At 34.5% G+C, this 18,286-nt stretch overlaps 2 protein-coding genes and 1 pseudogene across 4 annotated transcripts; 2 read left to right on the top strand and 1 right to left on the bottom strand.

Annotated features, from left to right (window-relative positions):
- Positions 1-1,075: 1,075 nt before the first annotated feature.
- On the bottom strand, positions 1,076-2,036 carry LOC111280822 (uncharacterized). The gene has a single exon (XM_089757508.1). It carries the CDS (start codon positions 1,630-1,632, stop codon positions 1,300-1,302), a length of 333 nt encoding a protein of 110 aa, XP_089613634.1. The 5' UTR covers positions 1,633-2,036; the 3' UTR covers positions 1,076-1,299.
- A 4,010-nt stretch (positions 2,037-6,046) lies between these two features.
- Positions 6,047-9,481, top strand: LOC111281350 (uncharacterized). Its single transcript, XM_022869080.2, has 3 exons — positions 6,047-6,523; positions 7,062-7,181; positions 7,644-9,481. The coding sequence occupies exons 1-3, from the start codon at positions 6,197-6,199 to the stop codon at positions 9,090-9,092; spliced, it is 1,896 nt and encodes a 631-aa protein (XP_022724815.2). The 5' UTR covers positions 6,047-6,196; the 3' UTR covers positions 9,093-9,481.
- A 6,039-nt stretch (positions 9,482-15,520) lies between these two features.
- On the top strand, positions 15,521-16,812 carry LOC111280961 (protein S40-5 pseudogene; annotated as a pseudogene). 2 transcript variants are annotated; one of them, XR_016335214.1, is made up of 2 exons: positions 15,521-15,699; positions 15,873-16,812. The product of XR_016335214.1 is annotated as a protein S40-5 pseudogene, transcript variant X2 (transcript). The 2 variants fall into 2 exon arrangements; XR_016335213.1 differs by having other exon boundaries at positions 15,521-15,762.
- The last annotated feature ends 1,474 nt before the right edge of the window (positions 16,813-18,286 follow it).

Genomic DNA, 18,286 nt, shown 5'->3' with positions numbered 1-18,286 from the left:
TAGGTGACTCAACAAATATCTCATGGATTTATTCCTAAAGGGCTTCAAACCCGATATTTACTGTTCATAATGTAGAACTTTAAATTATAAACCTGCTGACAAAATTTTAGCTCAATTAAATCACAAATCGACTTCCATTCAATCAACTCTCCCTTCTCCTGTTTCTCTCTATTTTCCTGGCAATCTTAAATTCCATTGCAATGGTTTAATTTTGGCAAAAATACCATAAGAAAGTATGAATTCTTTTGAAAGTAACACCCATGAAAGAGATAGCGTACAAATGGAGGAATGGATATTGGGGATGGATTCCAATGGGTTGGATACCAAAATCAGCATAGCTTTGGATGAGGATAGACTGGTATCTCTAAAGGGAATCCTTGGCCTTTGCATCAATGGTTTCTTTTGCAATGATTTGCTGGACTTTTGATGGGAGTTGTTCTAATTAATGGAACATTTAGGTCATCAGGTAGGTCAAAGGGAGCTTATCTGATAGATTCTTTGGAAGAGGACAGGTGATTTCAAATTTGAGGAAGAAGGCTGAGAGGGATTCATCATTGGGAAGTGAATTGATTAATATAAGATGCTTTTGACGAGAGAGGAAAACATAGAATCGATGGAAATACATACATATAGGAGGCCTGCCCTGGTGGTTTTGCCGAGTATTTCAGATGTAGTTGCAGCTGTGGCTAGCTGCTAATATTTCAAAAGTTTGCCAGTGTTGGTCTCTACCAATCATCAATACGCGTCTTACACACAGAATCCTAGTCTTAACTCTCAGTTGGCATAAATAAGATATTTGGCGGGGCTTTTTTGCCTTATTTTGATCTTATCGCTGTTCTCGCCTGATCACCTTACTCTTAACATTAACCACCATTGAGTTCTTATTTCCATTGGGACTTTGTATCCGATTGCGAAAGACACCCCTTGTTCTCAGATATTTCCTTTACAAATTCAAAAAAATGAGTTGGGACTTGGGTGGAAGTTGATATGGTAATTTACTAATTTTTGATTGTTTATTCGCCTAAAACTATGCATAACAAGCCCTCCAACAGGAAACAAAAAAAAAAAAAAAATCTAAAACCAACATGTTTAAATATTATTAATTACTGAAAATTTTCATGCATCAGAGTTCAGGATATACACATCAACAATCCAGAATGACCTAGTCTCTATGTACAATAACCGTAACAAAATTATTTCCAAGTCTAATATAGTTTTCATTTTTCAAGGCAATCAAACCCAGAAAACTGAGGATGAAGAAATTCATGGAATATATTGGCACCATCTACGACTCATTAACTAGTTCACCTCCGGAATACTTTGTAGCACCGGCTTCCATGACCGGTGGTGCTCCTCCTCGTATACATTTCCACCCTTAACCATCCTGGCCAGGACTTGTTCAAGAGTCAAACCCTGCATGTCCACCTTCTGTACCAATTTCTCGAGCTCCTTCTTTGAAATGGTTATCTTCAGCACTCTGGAATTTGCAGCTCGCTTGCCACCAATAAACTTCTCCTTCTCCATAATGCTAATCTCACCATCATCTGTTCCTTGCCTGTGAGTTGACACCAAAGATCCCCACTCGTCGTTATCAGCCCAAGATGACTTTTCGTGCCTAATACAATTTCCCATGACTGGTTTTTTTTTTTTTTTTTTTTTTCAGTAGTTTCTCAGTTAATTTGTATCTATATTAATGCTATAAATTTTCAGGGAGGAGATGTTAAACATGGAAGGGTCACGGGATTTATAGAGGAAAGAAGCGAGGTGACTAAGGTTCCTGGAATGAGAGGACCTTGGGCTCTGGCCTTACGTGGAAACCTGATAGCGTGGTTCGTTGACCAAATTAAAATTAACAGGCTGTACAAGAAGGAACCCAGATGAGACGGTGATCTCAGCAGCCAAACCGCTTTGAGCTTGTCTGGGCGGTGTGGATGGGGCCAAGAAGGAGGTTAGCTAGGGATGGCTAAAACAAGCAACGTTAGGAGAAACCCTGCAGCTGCAACAAAGTCAAACCAATTGGGAACTGAAAGCTAAAGATAAGTGTGAAATGGATTAAGAGAGGCATCTTTGGATTAGAAAACTAAGGTGTGAACAAAAAATATGCTATTGGAATCTTTGACATGTTTCCTTCGTCCCTCACGTTGGTGCTATGCTTGATTCAAATAATTGTACACTAGCTTCATCATTAACAAATTTTGAAAAGAGTGAATATTCTATTCATATTAACTGGCTTCAAGTACTGGTAACTTGTTGACTAACTTCTGCAAATGAAATAAAAGTGATTAAATATAAAAAATGAATCAAGTAAGATAAACATGTTTTATTAATCTAAAATTCTTCGAATTTTCTCATATGAATACCTCATACATAAGTTTTTCCCATGTTTTCTCTTGAATGTGCTCAATCTTCTCAGTTGCTATAATTTGGAAAACATGTTGCATTGCATAATCAAATTCCAGGTAAGACTGTAACTTATGGTTGTGTCATCAACGTCAAAAAAAGGATCCTTCATTCAAAATAAATACTTCATTTTCTGTTAGTTGATTGGTCTATGTTGCTTTTCTTGCTTAAATTTTGCATGCAACCACCTGATTGTTGCTTATAGATGTCAGCAATATATACATTTTCCTTTGTTTTAACCTTCAATCGAGTGCTAGAAACTAGAATGAAGCCCACAGGAATGCTAAGAATGTTACAACAATGGTTATCCCAACTATAATAAAATAATCAAACATGACTTGAAATGAAGGGTTAATCGATCATCTTTGATGCATGCACTTAATTTCTCCTCGTGCAATTCCGTAAGGAAATGATAGTCCTTGATTTGCTAGCTTGTTAAACAATTATGTTTTTATTTAACAAGTTTGAAGTTAGCTTGATAATTATCATAAAAACTAATCTTGATTTCATCATCCCTGATGACCCTGACTAGCTATCAAACATCTTGATTTCTTATGAATTACAGAACTCATGGTCAATGCCGTATTTGAGGCTTTCTAGATTGCGTTACCGGCAAAATTACCCATGGTTGCTGAAAATATCTGTCTCTTGTTGCCTATTTTGAAAGGGTCGTAATTGAAATATCCAAGAGAATTAACCTTCTTAAAAGCTAGCTATGTCAGAGTTTTTCTTTGTCGTGCTTCGCCATAACTTTTTCTCTCAGGGGAAAAATAAAATAAAACACAAAACTGCAAATCTATATTTCAGATCAAACGCCTAATAACAAAGAAGAAATTAATTTCCCCAATACCGTTTGGGCTGTGGCCTGGCCTTAGTAAATATCGAACGAAATATTTCAAGGAAAAAAGTTGTTGCTATTACTACAATTAATTAATTAATTAATTAATATTATTTATTATTCTAAATTAATTTGTCTTTTTTTTTTCCAATAATTAATTTGAGTCTTTGCACGTGAGTGGATTAAGAAAAAACGATTGGGAGAGAACACCTTATAATTCAATTCCATATTAAGAAAAAAAATATTTTTTTCTTAAAAAAATATTATAATATCATATATATGACCATGCTGAGCATAAAAATTCTTGGAGCAAGTTTTTCTTCTGTTGGGAGCTTGGAAAAAATGATGAAACGTAAACAAGCCCCAGCCAAGGCTATCCAATTATAAAACAGAAGAAAAACTAGAAAGATCATCGAGCTCTTTAGGATAATACCAAAGGATCATTGAGCTGTCCCTTTCGTTTTTGGAAAGCAAAATGAAGAATTTATAGTCTCCTACAAAACTAGAAAGTCTTCACTTTTACCTCATGGCATTTGATAAACATGTCTATTATATATATTATTTATAAGATATTCATGTTTTATTATCTTACATTATTATTTTGATGATAAAATTATTATGTATTTTTCTTTTCAGTATTATATAAAAAAAAATTTATACAGATTGAGTAAAATTTTTTAATTCCTCAAATAAAATTTACGAGTGATTATTTATTAATTAATTCTTTTAATATTCATAAATATATCTCACTAATTTTGTTGATGAAATCTAAAAACTCTGTGTATATGAGATAATTATATATATATATATAGATATATATATATATATATATCAATAGGATCAAATCTAGGATCCCCAAAGATGAGGGGTAAAGTCTCCTGAGGTGGATGCCAAAAAAATAAAGGATCATTTAAATGTATTTATATATATAAATAAAGGATCATTTAAATGTATTAAACTGGGTGGGGGATTTGATTTGGCTTCAATACACGTTTTCGGTTTGGCATTGGACTCATATATAACCTGTTGATTTAAATGACTTGCTACTTTCTAAAACTTACTACCATAATATTTGCCAATGGAAATTTATTACTTGTTATTTGTACAAACAGGTTTGTCATATTTACATAGAGCTCTAATTTTAAATATGACAATTTAAAATATAATATAGTAATGCGATACGAATATGATGTTAAAATAAGATATAAAAATGATATAATTTAATTATATATAATTTTAATAAAATTAAAAAATATATTTTATATTTTTGTATTGACATAAATTATGATATATAATTTTTGTATAAAACATAATATGAATATACGAATTTTAATATTTTACATGATACAAATTCATAAATCATCATACCTATCCAATTTCTAACTTTTTTTTACGTCCGGAAAAATCTAGACATCATGTAGCAGTGGAATTTCTTCCTGATCTGTAAAATAGAGCAATCAAGACCCACCAACTTATAGGTTGCAGTTAATGAGTTCAATATAAAAGCGAAATATAAACGTTATACTACACATGATTCGTGAAAGGATAATTGGGTTTTGCTTGTGACTCAACTTGGAAAATTATACTTATATTGCTGAATTAAGGGACAGATTAGCATATATAGTTCCATTTGAAGACGTCATTGAATAAAAGAATCTAATAAAAAAAATCAAGATGAAGATTTTCAATCAACTCATATATATATATATATATTATCTTTTCAGGAAATTAGATTTATGTTACTCTTTTGAGAGAGCAAGTAACTGCTGATGGCGAATTGGCAACACTCCTTATTGCTGTATAAATTCAAATAACCCACTGTAATGTCGACGGACACCTGGTAGTACCACTCAAATAACTTCTCTGATTCTCTAAGAATTTGACAAAGGCGCAAAGCCAAAACAGCTCCAATTGATAGCCTGCACCATCTGCCATTCCTTTCAGCTTCCCCACACACCATTATAATCACCTGCTTTTACCTGCTGGTAATATACTCCTGCTAACCAATCACGCTCAGGCACGGCTGCTACTGCTGGTCTCCTTCGGATGGATCATTCATTGCAACATTAAATCCTTCCATATATAACCAAAATTAATCTAAAGTGTATTTATATTATATAAAATATTAAAATTTATGTATTTATATTATGTTTTATATAAAATTATATATCATAATTTATATCAACATAAAAATATAAAATATATATTTTATATCTTATTAAATTCATATATAATTATTAATATAATTTTAAATCGTATCACTTTTATATTTTATTTTTATATGTATTCGTATCATATTTTAAATTATCATACGTAACCAAATCCAACAACGATAACAATATTTTTTGAAACAAAACAATGATTATATTTGGCTTGATTTAGTCATTTACACGCATGCACATTCTTTTTTTTTTTGTTTTTTGGCAGAGTTGTTTATTTTTTATGAAAGTATTATTATTATAAAAAATTATAAGTATATTCGAATATTTCACATAAAAAATCAATCAAATAAAAATAAGCCAATAAAAAAATCAACCAACAAATAACTATATAAATCCAATATAAAACTGGATCATATTCCCATATAATAAAATTTGAACTTAATATTTCAAATTAATTTCAAGATTTTTTGAGAAGAATATTTAATTCTTATTATTAGTTACACGTTGCAAATGTGAGATAATGTAACTATCTATATATTATGTTTTCAATATCAAAGAAATAAATACTAATAATCATGAGTATTTGTAAAATTTTAACAAAAAATACTAGTATTTTTATTTTTGATTTTCAATTTTTTTTAAAGACAAAGACAAAGACAAAAGTACACTTAAAAAAGCTCGACATTATAATAAGGTGAGTCGGGTATAGTTCCATTTTCATGCCGACTGAAGACCCAGACAAACTTACCGAAACTCGAGCCCTTTTGTTCCTGTCTCCGATGCCATCGCCATCCAAATGAGCTCATCTGGCGGGACCCACTCTCTAGCCACCGCTCGCTGCAAAACGCGGCAACGACGAAGGTGCGAAGGAGCTCCACCAACCCCTCTCTTGCACTGGACTTTCTACAACAACAACAACGAAAAGAAGAAACCGCACCGCTCATCCTCACGCGCTGAAGCAGTTGGAGATGGAGCCAAGTTTTCTGGAGGCAGACACGTGGAGCTATCTGCGAGGAAGCTGGCGGCTGGACTCTGGCAGTTGCGGTTGTCGTCTGGGTTGTTGGGCCGCGGAAATGGTGGTTTTGGCTCTAAACATAGATCCTCTGATCGGTTACGTTTAGGGGTACACGTGTCTTTTTCATTTTCCGATGTTTCTTTATGATCAATTCCCTCTTGAAATTATGGTTTCATTGTGAACTTAATAATCTTCTTTGAGAAAGACGGGTTTAGGATCGATATTGTGGTTTTGATATATCATTTTTTTTTTATTGTTGATAACGTGCTTTGCATGGGAATTTTTGGGATTAAATACGAAGTGGGTTTATTTTATTTTATTTATTGGATACTGGGAAAAATGATGCTGAAACCAGATATTAAAATGTTTCTTTCGGCTCAGTCGGATTCTTTTATAGTTGTCTTTGATTCTAAATTCTTGATATACATTTCTAGTCTTCATATAATCTTTTATAATTGATCTTCACAAAAATTTGAACCTCCAATGTTCAAGTACAAATTAGGGAGAAGGAAACAGGAGTGTTGGAATTTGTCTGGACAAGTTCTTTCGATTTGATGTTTATTGATGCAAGATTTTAATGAAATCTCAGTTGTCATTTGTTTTGCAAAGGAATGGAAAATATTGACATGTTTATTTTCCTCTGCAGCCTGGCATGGGGCATGTAAGTTTGATGTTTTCTCAAAACCACTCTAGCAAACAGCATAGTTCAGACATGAAGCATCTACGGAGAAGCATCTTGGGTCCAACGCAAGGAACCTTTGATAAAGTATGTGTCTTAATATCAATAGAAGTAGTTGTCTGGCATTTGGTGATGACTGATGAAGCCGTCGGTCAAAACGGCAGCTAGAAGGACTCAATTCCCTTCTGGCCTTAATCTAGAGAGGCCAGAGATTGATGTTCATTCAATGGATCATTTGAAGTATAGATCCAATCTATTTGTTAGATTAAAGATTAATGTTTTGCAAACTGCATCCTATTCATCTTCATCTATGAAAAATTGTTTTCTGAAACTTGATTCTAGGATCTTTTTTCGCATTTTGGTTCATTTTGAGCTCCCTTTCTAGATTGCTTATAGGTTATACCCGTCCCTTCCATTTGAGCACTTACCATGAGAAACTAGCATTTTTGTTTCATGCAGTTTCTGTGCTGACTAATAAGATTGAATGTCCAGTTATTATTGTCTCTTACTTCTTCTTTTTTTGTTTTTTAATTTGTTGAACTTTTGTAGCTTGAGCTTCTTGAAGATCAAGTTAAAACCTTGTCTTTTGGGTCTGCGCTGCAAGCAGAACTAGTGCAAGCTAAATTATACATTCATGACCTTGAATATGAAGTGCGGTCCTCTAGAAAAAAGGTCAAGTACCTACTGAGGAAGCTTGGTGATGAAAGAACGTCACAACAGAAAAAGGAACACGATAAGATTTGTGCACTTATTGATGATTTGAAGGGTCAATTGAGCAGGGAAAGAAAAATGCAACAAAGGATGGACGCTATTAATTCTCAATTAGTGAAGGAGCTCGCTGAAGCTAAATTATCAGCAATGCAGTTAGTTCAAAAATATGAGGAAGAAAAAAGGACCAGAGAGCTATTGGAGGAAGTATGCAATGAGCTAGCTATGAAGATTGGAGAAGATAAGGCTGAAGTTGAAGCCCTGAGAATAGAAACCAAGAAAATTCGAGAAGAGGTGGAAGAAGAGAGAAATATGTTACAGGTGGCTGAGGTTTGGCGTGAAGAACGTGTCCAAATGAAGTTGATTGATGCTAGGTTGGCTCTTGAAAGTAAGTACTCTCAGATGAACAAGCTGATAACTATCCTTGAAACTTTTCTCAAGTCAAGAGGCACAAGCATGGATTTGACAGATTTAAGAAAAGCTGAGCTGATTGCACAGGCCGTAAAATCAGTTAACATTCAAGATATGGAGGAATTTTCTTATGAGCCTCTGAGATCCGGGGATATATTCTCAATCCTTGAAGAACTACACTCAGTTGAAGTTTGTGAAAGGGAAATTGAACCATGCTTTAATTACTCTTCAACTGGTGATGTTTTTATTTACCAGCCTGTGAGTCCTGAGAAAAATGATCACGATAACGACCACGTGCGGAAGCACCCAAGTGGCTTTGTTGATTATAACAGTAGCAACGAAGAAGATAACGAGGGCAGGGAAAGAGTTAATCATGTTGAGAATCGGGTTTCCCTTCAAGAAAGTGGTCATTCTATTATCACAGTTGGTGGATGCAAAAATGCTCCAAGGTGTGAAATAGAACAGGATGAAACCGCTGGTAGATGTTCTCCAAATACAGAAACTATTGAAGTATGCTCAATATCTGCCGAAGAGTCAAAGTGGAAGACATCTTCTGCAATGCTTAGGATATCATGTGCAAGTAGTAGTGGATCCTATAAAGCAATATCAGACGAAGGTAATGGAAGGCTTTCAAATGGAAAAGTTTCCAGTCTGGGGACAAATTTTCCAAATAGGAAGTCTATTAAAGGTGGACTTGAGCACCCAAAGCCAATGGGGAAGTGTGGCTCTACACACTTGTTAAATCCACACATAGCTCGAGGCATGAAGGGGCCCGTTGAATGGCGAAGTGGCTTCCAGAAAAATAGTTTGAAGGCAAAGCTTTCGGAAACCAGGGCTGAAAGCAAGAAAACTCAATTACACAGACACAATACTGGTTGATAGATAGGCAAACTATAGGTTTTTTCAATATTTGTTAAGAGCCAGTATCCAAACAGCAGGAATATGGCCCTGAAAGTCATGTTAATTAAAAGCTATACTTTTCTTAAGGTTCTCTTCCCAGACACTGACACGAGATCTGCTGTTGCTAGGTGCTGCCTATACTTTGAACTCCAGTCACTTTCAACTCTGGTGAAAGATTCTTCCCGTCATGTATCAAGTTTGTTTTCACGAAGTCCTTGCTGTTGCCAAGCAAGGCATCCTTGCTTATTTGTAAAACTGATATAATAACTAGACTTTATCAATATATGATTCTTTTAGTTGAAACTGCTCGACAAATATCTTCCTTTATTTTCCTTATTACTTTTCAATTGATAATTCTATTTGTTTTATATCAGGATTCACGTTGTAGCATCGAAAACACTAGTTTTCCCTTCACAATTTCTGAAAGCCTTTCGAGCTATATATTTCTCATGAAACATTCTTTTAACTACAAGAAACCCCTTTTCCCCTGTCCAACGAATTTATGATGATGTTTTTTTACAAGTTCAGCATCAACAAAGGAACATAACACTGTAATTTCTTGTAATTTGCTTTTGGCTTTGACAATCTTGTACTAGAAATGTAGCTTAATTTAAATGCAAATTTGAAATTACAGCCTCATTTCTGTCTATCAGAAATGCCATTATGCCAATGCGCATGTTCAAATTCTTCTCTATGCTAGACCATTCTTTTTATTGTGCGGGTGGGGCAACACCCATGGAATTGCTTGCGAAGTCGTTGACAACTTTGGACTCATTTCCAAGAAAGGAAAAAAAAAACACAAATAAAAGATTTAGATGTCTGTCTGGTAGAGAAAAGAAAAGAAAAGAAAATCTCAGATGCCAAGACGTGATTGTCCTTCTTGTTCACATCACCGTAGACCCACCTCCTTAAACTTTCATTACTACAATTATTTCTCTTGATATCATGCATTGTCTGACATAGAAAACATAACTTAATTTCCAGTTGCCATTGGCATTGGACATTCATCATCAGCTTAAAGATATCGCCAGTGAAGTCCAATCTTGTCTGTCTCCCATGACCCATATTAAGTCATTTACATTCTCTATGACAAGTTAATTAGATTATAGTAGTTAATTAAGACTCTTGCTGGCCTAATCCGCATATATCAGTAGTAGTACATTGTTTGCGCTCTCATGTCGTCTAGCACAACACAACCACGTTTTCAAGCTTCATTATCAACTGATATATGAAAGAAAACATTTCAAATATCCAATATATGTAGTTAGTGGAAACCCCGACTTCCTTCTTATAGTCACACTCACAGCCTCAGCTACGCTTTAATGATTGCTTTGGGCTAATCTACACGGGCTGAAAAGCCTATGAATAGTTTGTACATAACTTGACTTATGTTACAGAACAGAGATCCTTTAGGCAGAGTTGAAGTCCAAATCAGGACAATTACCACATATTGCCCACCTTGCTGTATTGTGGGGTTTGAATTGACAATTCTACGACCACCTACCAACATTTGTTACATGACAGATAACAAAAGTAACTGATCATTTCGCAAAGAAGGATCTCAATTGATTCTTGTATTATGCAAATTGAGACCATCTTTAAAGATTACATCCAGCCTAGCAATTCACTAGTTCATATACATTAAATGGGATAATGGCCTTATATTTATATTTTGAAAACAAATGAAAAGTGATCAAAATCAAGCATTCACAGATTCCTTCAATCTAGATAGTTATGAATCATATTGAGATGAGAAAATTAAGGATAACTTATATTTTTAGGATCTCTAGCTATATCATAAACACATTTAACGTGAGTTCTAATCCATATATGAAGTTCTACTTGATTCTGTGGCTGAAAAGTTATTATATTAATGAGAAGGTGACTTAAGGTTGAGGATTTACCTAAACTGGGCTTTGCAGTTTAAAATACTTCCTTTATGTTTTTTCTTTGGTTGAACCACCTAAAATAAGCTATAAAGCAGTATGATTAGAGTTTTGAAACAATGTTGACATGCATCTGAACATCATATCTTCCTAAAACCTGGTATAATTAAGTTTTCAAATGACAAATTTCAAGGTATATGAAGAATGAGGAATTATTAATCATCAAATGCCTCAATTTTCATAAATTAACAAATTATTTGGTGTACCAGATAACTAAATTGAAATCCTTAATCAAAATATGATTACTTCAGGCAGAAATTGAGCTTGATTTGATCTGCCTTGGGGACCTAGTTACACTTAACAAATGATAAACAAGGAACCATAGTGCATGGCTTCATGATTAAATGAAACCCCAAAACTCAATCTCAATGAGAAATGGACTTGCCAACAGCACTAGCCACACCATGCAAGTGGGAGGAGCACTCCTTTGATTAGCGATAACCTCATGTAAGCATATACTTTTCTCGTAACAGATAATTGAGATAACTTCATGATTTGAAAGTGACTTTTTTTTTCATTTAATTCATGGAGAGACACTACACTTGAAGAAGGTATAGTATAGTAGCTAATTGTTACCTAAAATCAGAGATAGACACATGGGGTTCAATGGCCCAACATTTACAACTATTTTTTATTAATCAGGTCAATAATTCATTGTTAATTATATATTTAATTAATATGGGAAAGCACTAGAAAAATGAGCAGCAATTATGAAAGGTCCTTGATGATCAATTTGAAGAGGCAATACGGTCAAACAAGATGATCCCTTTATGCTTTGGAAGGGTAAGATTCTTGCCATTTCATATTTTTTAATGGCAGATTGATTCATTGTTGAATAAATTACACAATATAGGAATCCTTTTATCGGAAGAAAAAGATTCTTTCCTCTTTTTTTTTTTTAATAGAAAGATGCTTTTCGAGTATTTGTTTGTTTTGTACATGTTTTATATAAAATATATATATATGTTTTAATTAACAAAAGATTGAAAAACTATTGCAAACTAGTTTTAAATCCATGCTATGTATGGATCATTAAATGAATTTATTTTAATTTAATAACCTATAATTTTTTTTTGGCCAAAACGTGTAATATTATTTAAAAATAAATATAATTGCAATTTTAGATAACAATTAAATTTTAATTTTCATGCTAAACTGTTAAAGTAATTAAAATTATATTGATAATGCATGGTAAATTGTGCAATTATTTATTAATATAGTTTATCAAAAAAAATTATTGATATAAATCTAATCACTCTAAATAGGGTTGTCAAAAAACTCAAACTCAAAGCTTTATTGATAAATGTAAAAATATCCATGTTTATATAGTTATGATTTTGTCAACAAAATAATTTTTTTTAAATTTCAATAATATAAATAGTTGAGTATGAATTAAAAGACATACTTATGAAATGAAATGACAATATAGTACCCCAACAATGAATATTGAAGTTGCATTTACTGTAGCAATTGAACACGAGAATAAGATAGTTGAGGACTTTGACGGCATAGTGTAAATATGTAATATCACTGCACCATTCAAGGGTAGCAAGCCCTTGTTATGGCACCATCAATCATCAAGGGGATGAGAGATGAGACACGTGGGCACATGGATATGTTAACGAAAGACAAGGGGCCAACCTGAAAGTAACAATTCCAGATAGGGATGAGTTGGTGATTGTTGCAGTTCAATCTGTCATGCCTAAAGATAGGATCCACCCCACCACCTACAGTGAAACGGGCATCAAAGTTATCATCTTCTTACACTTACCAGACCATTCAAAAACAGGAACCGATTTTGGAAATTTGAATTCTAAAATGGACCTTTTTCTTCTGAGTAAATTTTAAAGCCATGGTTACTGTTTAGTCTTCAACCTTCATTGGAACATCCATGTGTTTGATGAAACAGGAGAGTTAGCTAATGCTCCTCAACAGCCACACGATCTTTCATTTTCATGCAAGGTTTTACAATGGAAATTGTCTTGCACTCGCTGTTCTGAGACGTGGCCCTGTAGTTTCGTTCTAGAAACAATGGAGCCCACTACCCTACAAGAATCTCGTTTGATTGGCTGGCCTGGCAACTCTAAGCCACACTTCCCGACAAAGCCCCCACCAAAAGTTAGCTGATTGTGTCCCTAGTAATTGAAACCCTTTATTCTTAAACTAATCAGTCTGCGTGATTTTTTCAGTCTTCAAACTTATTAAACTCATAAAAAAAATGCTTCTGATTCCTCCCCACTCCCCAGTACAATCATTACTCAACCTCTGATCTAACGGATCTAACCGCGGCATGCATTATAGAATATATACAGCCATATAGTGGTATATAAATCAAGAGAATTACCAAAAATTCTGATAAATTTCAGTCAGTGATCTCTCCAATACAAAAGCACACACTTGTAATTAAACCATGAGATCACACGCATTGAAGTCATAAGTGCTAGGCTTTTGGATTTGTTGCGGAGAGGGGGATGGTGGTGGATGTGATGTGAGTTGTTGCAAGTGCAGCAGGTGAGATTCTGATTCTTCCAAAATATGCAAATGACCCAGATCTTGTCTTCGGCTGGCGCCTGATGTTATGGAGCTAAATACTCATCTCAACAGAGAGATCCCAATTGCATGACATAATCTGATTTTGTTGATTATTGTAAGTATTTTGGGTTGTCATGTTTTGGTGTATAAGGACACGAGTGGTGGGTCATACAGGGAGTTTAGGGTTTTTTTTTTTACAATCTAACTTCCACTTTGTTGCCCCTCCACGGAATTTTTAAGTCTGAATGATCAGCTCCAATGTTATTGGATGGTTTTTGTTTGATTGCAGGCATATTTTATAGCCTCCAATTGATCAGGAATGGAAAGCCCCCTGACTAGCTATAGGGTTGGCGTGATAGGAATTTGGATGCCACATCACAACCGCCGCAGTATATGTCTTTTTTAATCAGTTAATTATCACATTTGCGTTGCTTTGCTTTAATTTATATATATATATATATATATATATATATATGGGGAATGACTCCAAGCGTCAATATTTCATGCGCAAGCGTTATCTCTTTGTCATTTCTATACAACCCTCATGCTCAACCCATTTTTCCTTTTTTTTTTTTTTTTTTGTTCATTGACAATGCTATTACAATTACCAAATGTTGAGACACAAGCATCCTAATTTTTAAGTGATTATATTGGTTTTTGGTATAAAAAAATTGAAGATACAAAACAATTGTACATATTGCAATTAAAATTTTAAATTTATTAGATATTAGAATGATTGCATATAAAAATTTAATAAAATCATAAATTAAATGGTTTATTCGTTTTTAAACCTTAAATATTATGATTATCCAATTACAAAAGAAAATTCTGATAAACGGGTCCGAAACGTCCCAAAAGTTTTGCTGTTACATGGATATGGGAAAAAAAGAGTGACCGTCCGATTAACAAAGCTAACCTAGCATAGGATGCTGATTAACAATGATATCCAATATACATTAGACAGAGAAGGGTCAGGGTGCACGATCCGCAGAAACCCAACTGATTGGGAATGGGTCCAGGGGCAGGTCCGGTCACTGCAAACCAAGGTCCCACCCCTTGTCCCCTATTTCACTACGAGTCAAATGCGAGGGAGAGAAAGAGACTAGTGAGCTGGAGTTCTCCTCAATAACAGTGTTGACGATGATTTGTGGACAATAAGGAGTCATTCTTGGGCTATTTATTGGGCCTTCTGATTGTGATTTGTGAGGTTTTTTATTGTACGGAAAAGACAATCGAATTGTTGGGACCCAGAAAAGGACCCCACCCATTGGCCTTTGTATTCTCAACCGCTCAATGTGCCCATCATGAAGAGACTTTGCTTTTCTTAACCCTCACCCACGAGTGGGATTAATTAACCTCCAAACCACCCAAAGTAAAAAAAATTAATAAATATAAAAAATAAAATAAACTTGTTTACATCTAAACCATCAATTATGGGGGATAAGCTATCGTCACTATCATTAGCCTCAGCCCCTTCGTTTCAATCTCCTCCCACAACATTTCAACCTTTCTATTAGTTAAAAAAAACTTTAGCACGTCATATTTGGCCACGTGGCTTGATGTGGTTGTGATTGGTGGGACCCGTTTAGTTTGATCGTTCACGTGCCTGAGCATCAAAGGACCAACGGAGTGGGAGGGTTTAGTGCGAGCACCCACGTGGAGCTGAGATGGAATTGTCGTAGTCAAACAAGATACATGGCTTTATGAAGTGGGCTCCACTACATGAGACGATAATGAAATCTGACGTGGATATATCTAATCACCGTCGTTTGAAACCTTTAATCATTAGCTATGCTACAGTAGAAATTATTATAAAAAAAATTTGTTAATTTCACCCGTCACATCCTTATTTTATTTAACGAACAATAATATTCCACCGTTTTCCTATTATTTAATAAGGAATGACCAGCATTATACAAAATCCAAATATAGTTATTCTCTTCCTTATTTACTTTTTATTTCTTTGTTTTTCCTTTAATTTCAATTCATAGTATATTTGTGCTTACAGTTTCGTACCGGTCTTGGCTTCTTCTGTTATCACCATGAATCTGATTGGAACTCGGGAGTGAATAGATGAAATGAAGTCTAAATTCACATGAAATGAAATGGTTTCCATTGTCTCGTTCCCCTATTGCTATATATTCATAGCTTCCCCTTCTAAGCCTCCTTATGTTTGTGTCTCTTCTCTGATGGACTCCAATTAACTTTTCTTCATTCTCTCTTAGAATAGATTTTTAATATTATTTTTTCTTTTGTTTTCTGTGTTTGTGGTGTTGAATAGTATTTGATTGTTTCATGGCGAAAGGCCGGCGGTTGACCACCAGCAGAAGTGAACGGTTTCTCGGAAGTTACAGTAACGGACACAGTCAAGGGGACTCCGTCACGGACGAAACGGAACTTGGGGAAGAAGATGTCTGGTCGATGGTTGATAACGTTGACCGAGACAACAAGAGTGTCAATAATTCTCAGAGCGATTTTAGTCCACGCGCTGGTGCTGAAAGTAATGGAAATGGGAACTTGGACATGAGGGGGCACCTTCGCCGAATTCCGCGGGATGATCGCAACGTGGGAGGGCTGTCGTTGGCTTTTGAGGATTCTTCTTCGACGACGCCTAGGATCGTGCATCAGTTTCGTGGTCATGATGGCGTGGCTGCCACAGCTTCGCCACGTGGGCACCATATGGCCACGTCAGCGCCGGTGAACGTGCCTGACTGGAGTAAGATTTACAGGGTCGACTTGTTGGAGTCTATACATGACTCGGATGATGGATTGGATGAGGGTAAGTCAGAGATGGTACCCCCGCACGAGTACTTGGCGCGTGAATACGCTCGGAGTAAGAAATCAGGCGGGGCTTCGGTTTTTGAAGGCGTGGGTCGGACTCTCAAGGGCCGGGACATGAGGCGGGTCAGGGATGAAGTATGGAGCCAAACAGGGTTCGATGGTTAACCAATTCGTTAGCCACTGAAAAAAAAAAAAAGAGAAAACCAGCTTAATTATGATTGATTAAAATGCGACTACATTTTTTTTTTTTTAAACTTGGGCAATGATTCGGCTGAGTAACAGTTGAGTCAACTTAGTTTCGAGTGAGCTCAAGCGGGATTTTGAATTGATGAGTCCTAAAAAATTTCTGCTGATGGATTGGAATTTGAAAGTTGAGGTGTGTTTCCAGTTTCTCTTTAGTTGTAATTTTGGTACAAATTTTAATAATTTTGTTACGCCAATTGTATGGTCAATAAGATCAACTCGTATACTTGTTAAATCAGAATACGATCATATATCATGATATTATTAAAGAGGATTGACGCTTAAATAAACTCGACTTTGTGACACTTTGCAAAAGCTCTAGCAATTTGTCCAAGACATTAAATGCAGCATGCAGTGGTACACATCGACTTTCCTTTCAAGTTTTACATGGATTTTCCACCGTCATTTATTCTGATCCTATCATCGTCCGTTATTGTTTTATTGCCGCCCTAATCACCGCTGCATATTTTCTATATACTTTTTATATAAGAAAAACAGAAGGTCCAAGTAGGATCATGGCCAATCCTTCCAAGTTCTAAGTATTTCACTCTTAATCCTTTCATATGCTCCAGCTTCTTTATTTTATAACCTTCATATATTTATCTAACTTTAAACATTGGAAAACATTTAGAAAAATAATTTCCGATATCTCTTGATCGTATTTTTTTATTGCAGATTCAGATCAATCTAACTCACCAGCCAACTCATCTCCACAAAAAATATCATCAAATCTTTTTTGGTTTATTTCTAAAATATTATTATAATTTGCAAGCATACTACTAATAAATAAAAATTTTATCATGTTTGTCCACGTTTACATGAAAAATCTCATACGTGTGAATGAAATTTGGTTTTGAAAATTTTTATTGATAGCTACCTCTTTATCATTGCAACAAACAATTTTAAATAATGATAAGTAAACATGAAGATTAGACGTGAAGATTACGTATTTAAGATCATTCAGTTCGACAATTAAATTAGGATAAAGTTTGAAAATAGTGCTTATCTTATTAAAAATAAGAATACGATTGTTAGCGAGAGATATATAATTGAAGGAATAAATAGAGGGTAAAAAATTAAATTTGATAATATAAAATATAATATAATAATATGACACGTAAACGATATGAATAAAAAATATAAAAATAATATGATTTAAAATTTTAATAAAAATTATACATGAGATTAACAAAATTTAGTAAATATATTTTATATTTTTATATTAATATAAATTATAGTACATATTTTTTTTATATAAAATATAATATAAATATATAAATTATTAATATTTTATATGAGATGAGTACAAAAATTATTAGATTTATAAAATATCAACAAAAGAGAGAGAGGGAGGGAGAGGGGTCCATCTCAGGAGAGTAGAAACCAAAATTGCTTTTGATGGAAGGCGATGGATGGAGAGAATGGAGTGGGGATAACAGAAGTAGACAGCAAATTAAAGCCCAAGAGCCAAGAGAGTCTTGTTTGTAGCCGAAGATGGAACAATGTTAAATGGTGTAGCATGCTTCGTGGTGTTTGCCATTTTGCAAGAAAATTACTCCAAGCCCATCCCTTTTCCTGGGGCTCTCAAAGCATCACTGTCTTTTTAGAACCATTCTTTTTTTTTTTTTTTTCATTTTTTTGGAGAAACTTTATAAACGCTATAATTGTCTT

Source organism: Durio zibethinus, chromosome 28 (genome assembly GCF_047325235.1).
Source record: "Durio zibethinus cultivar Kanyao isolate XHJ-2024 chromosome 28, ASM4732523v1, whole genome shotgun sequence".
In the NCBI taxonomy this organism is placed as follows: domain Eukaryota; kingdom Viridiplantae; phylum Streptophyta; class Magnoliopsida; order Malvales; family Malvaceae; genus Durio; species Durio zibethinus.
This window is presented reverse-complemented; position numbering and strand designations above follow the sequence as displayed.

Bases quoted from the DNA above. Each gene is read 5' to 3' on its own strand.
- LOC111281350 (XM_022869080.2), top strand. From the start codon at position 6,197: ATGAGCTCATCTGGCGGGACCCACTCTCTAGCCACCGCTCGCTGCAAA. The intron at 6,524-7,061 runs GTACACGTGTCT...TTTCCTCTGCAG, and splicing joins CTGATCGGTTACGTTTAGGG to CCTGGCATGGGGCATGTAAG. The intron at 7,182-7,643 runs GTATGTGTCTTA...GAACTTTTGTAG, and splicing joins CGCAAGGAACCTTTGATAAA to CTTGAGCTTCTTGAAGATCA.
- LOC111280822 (XM_089757508.1), bottom strand. From the start codon at position 1,632: ATGGGAAATTGTATTAGGCACGAAAAGTCATCTTGGGCTGATAACGAC.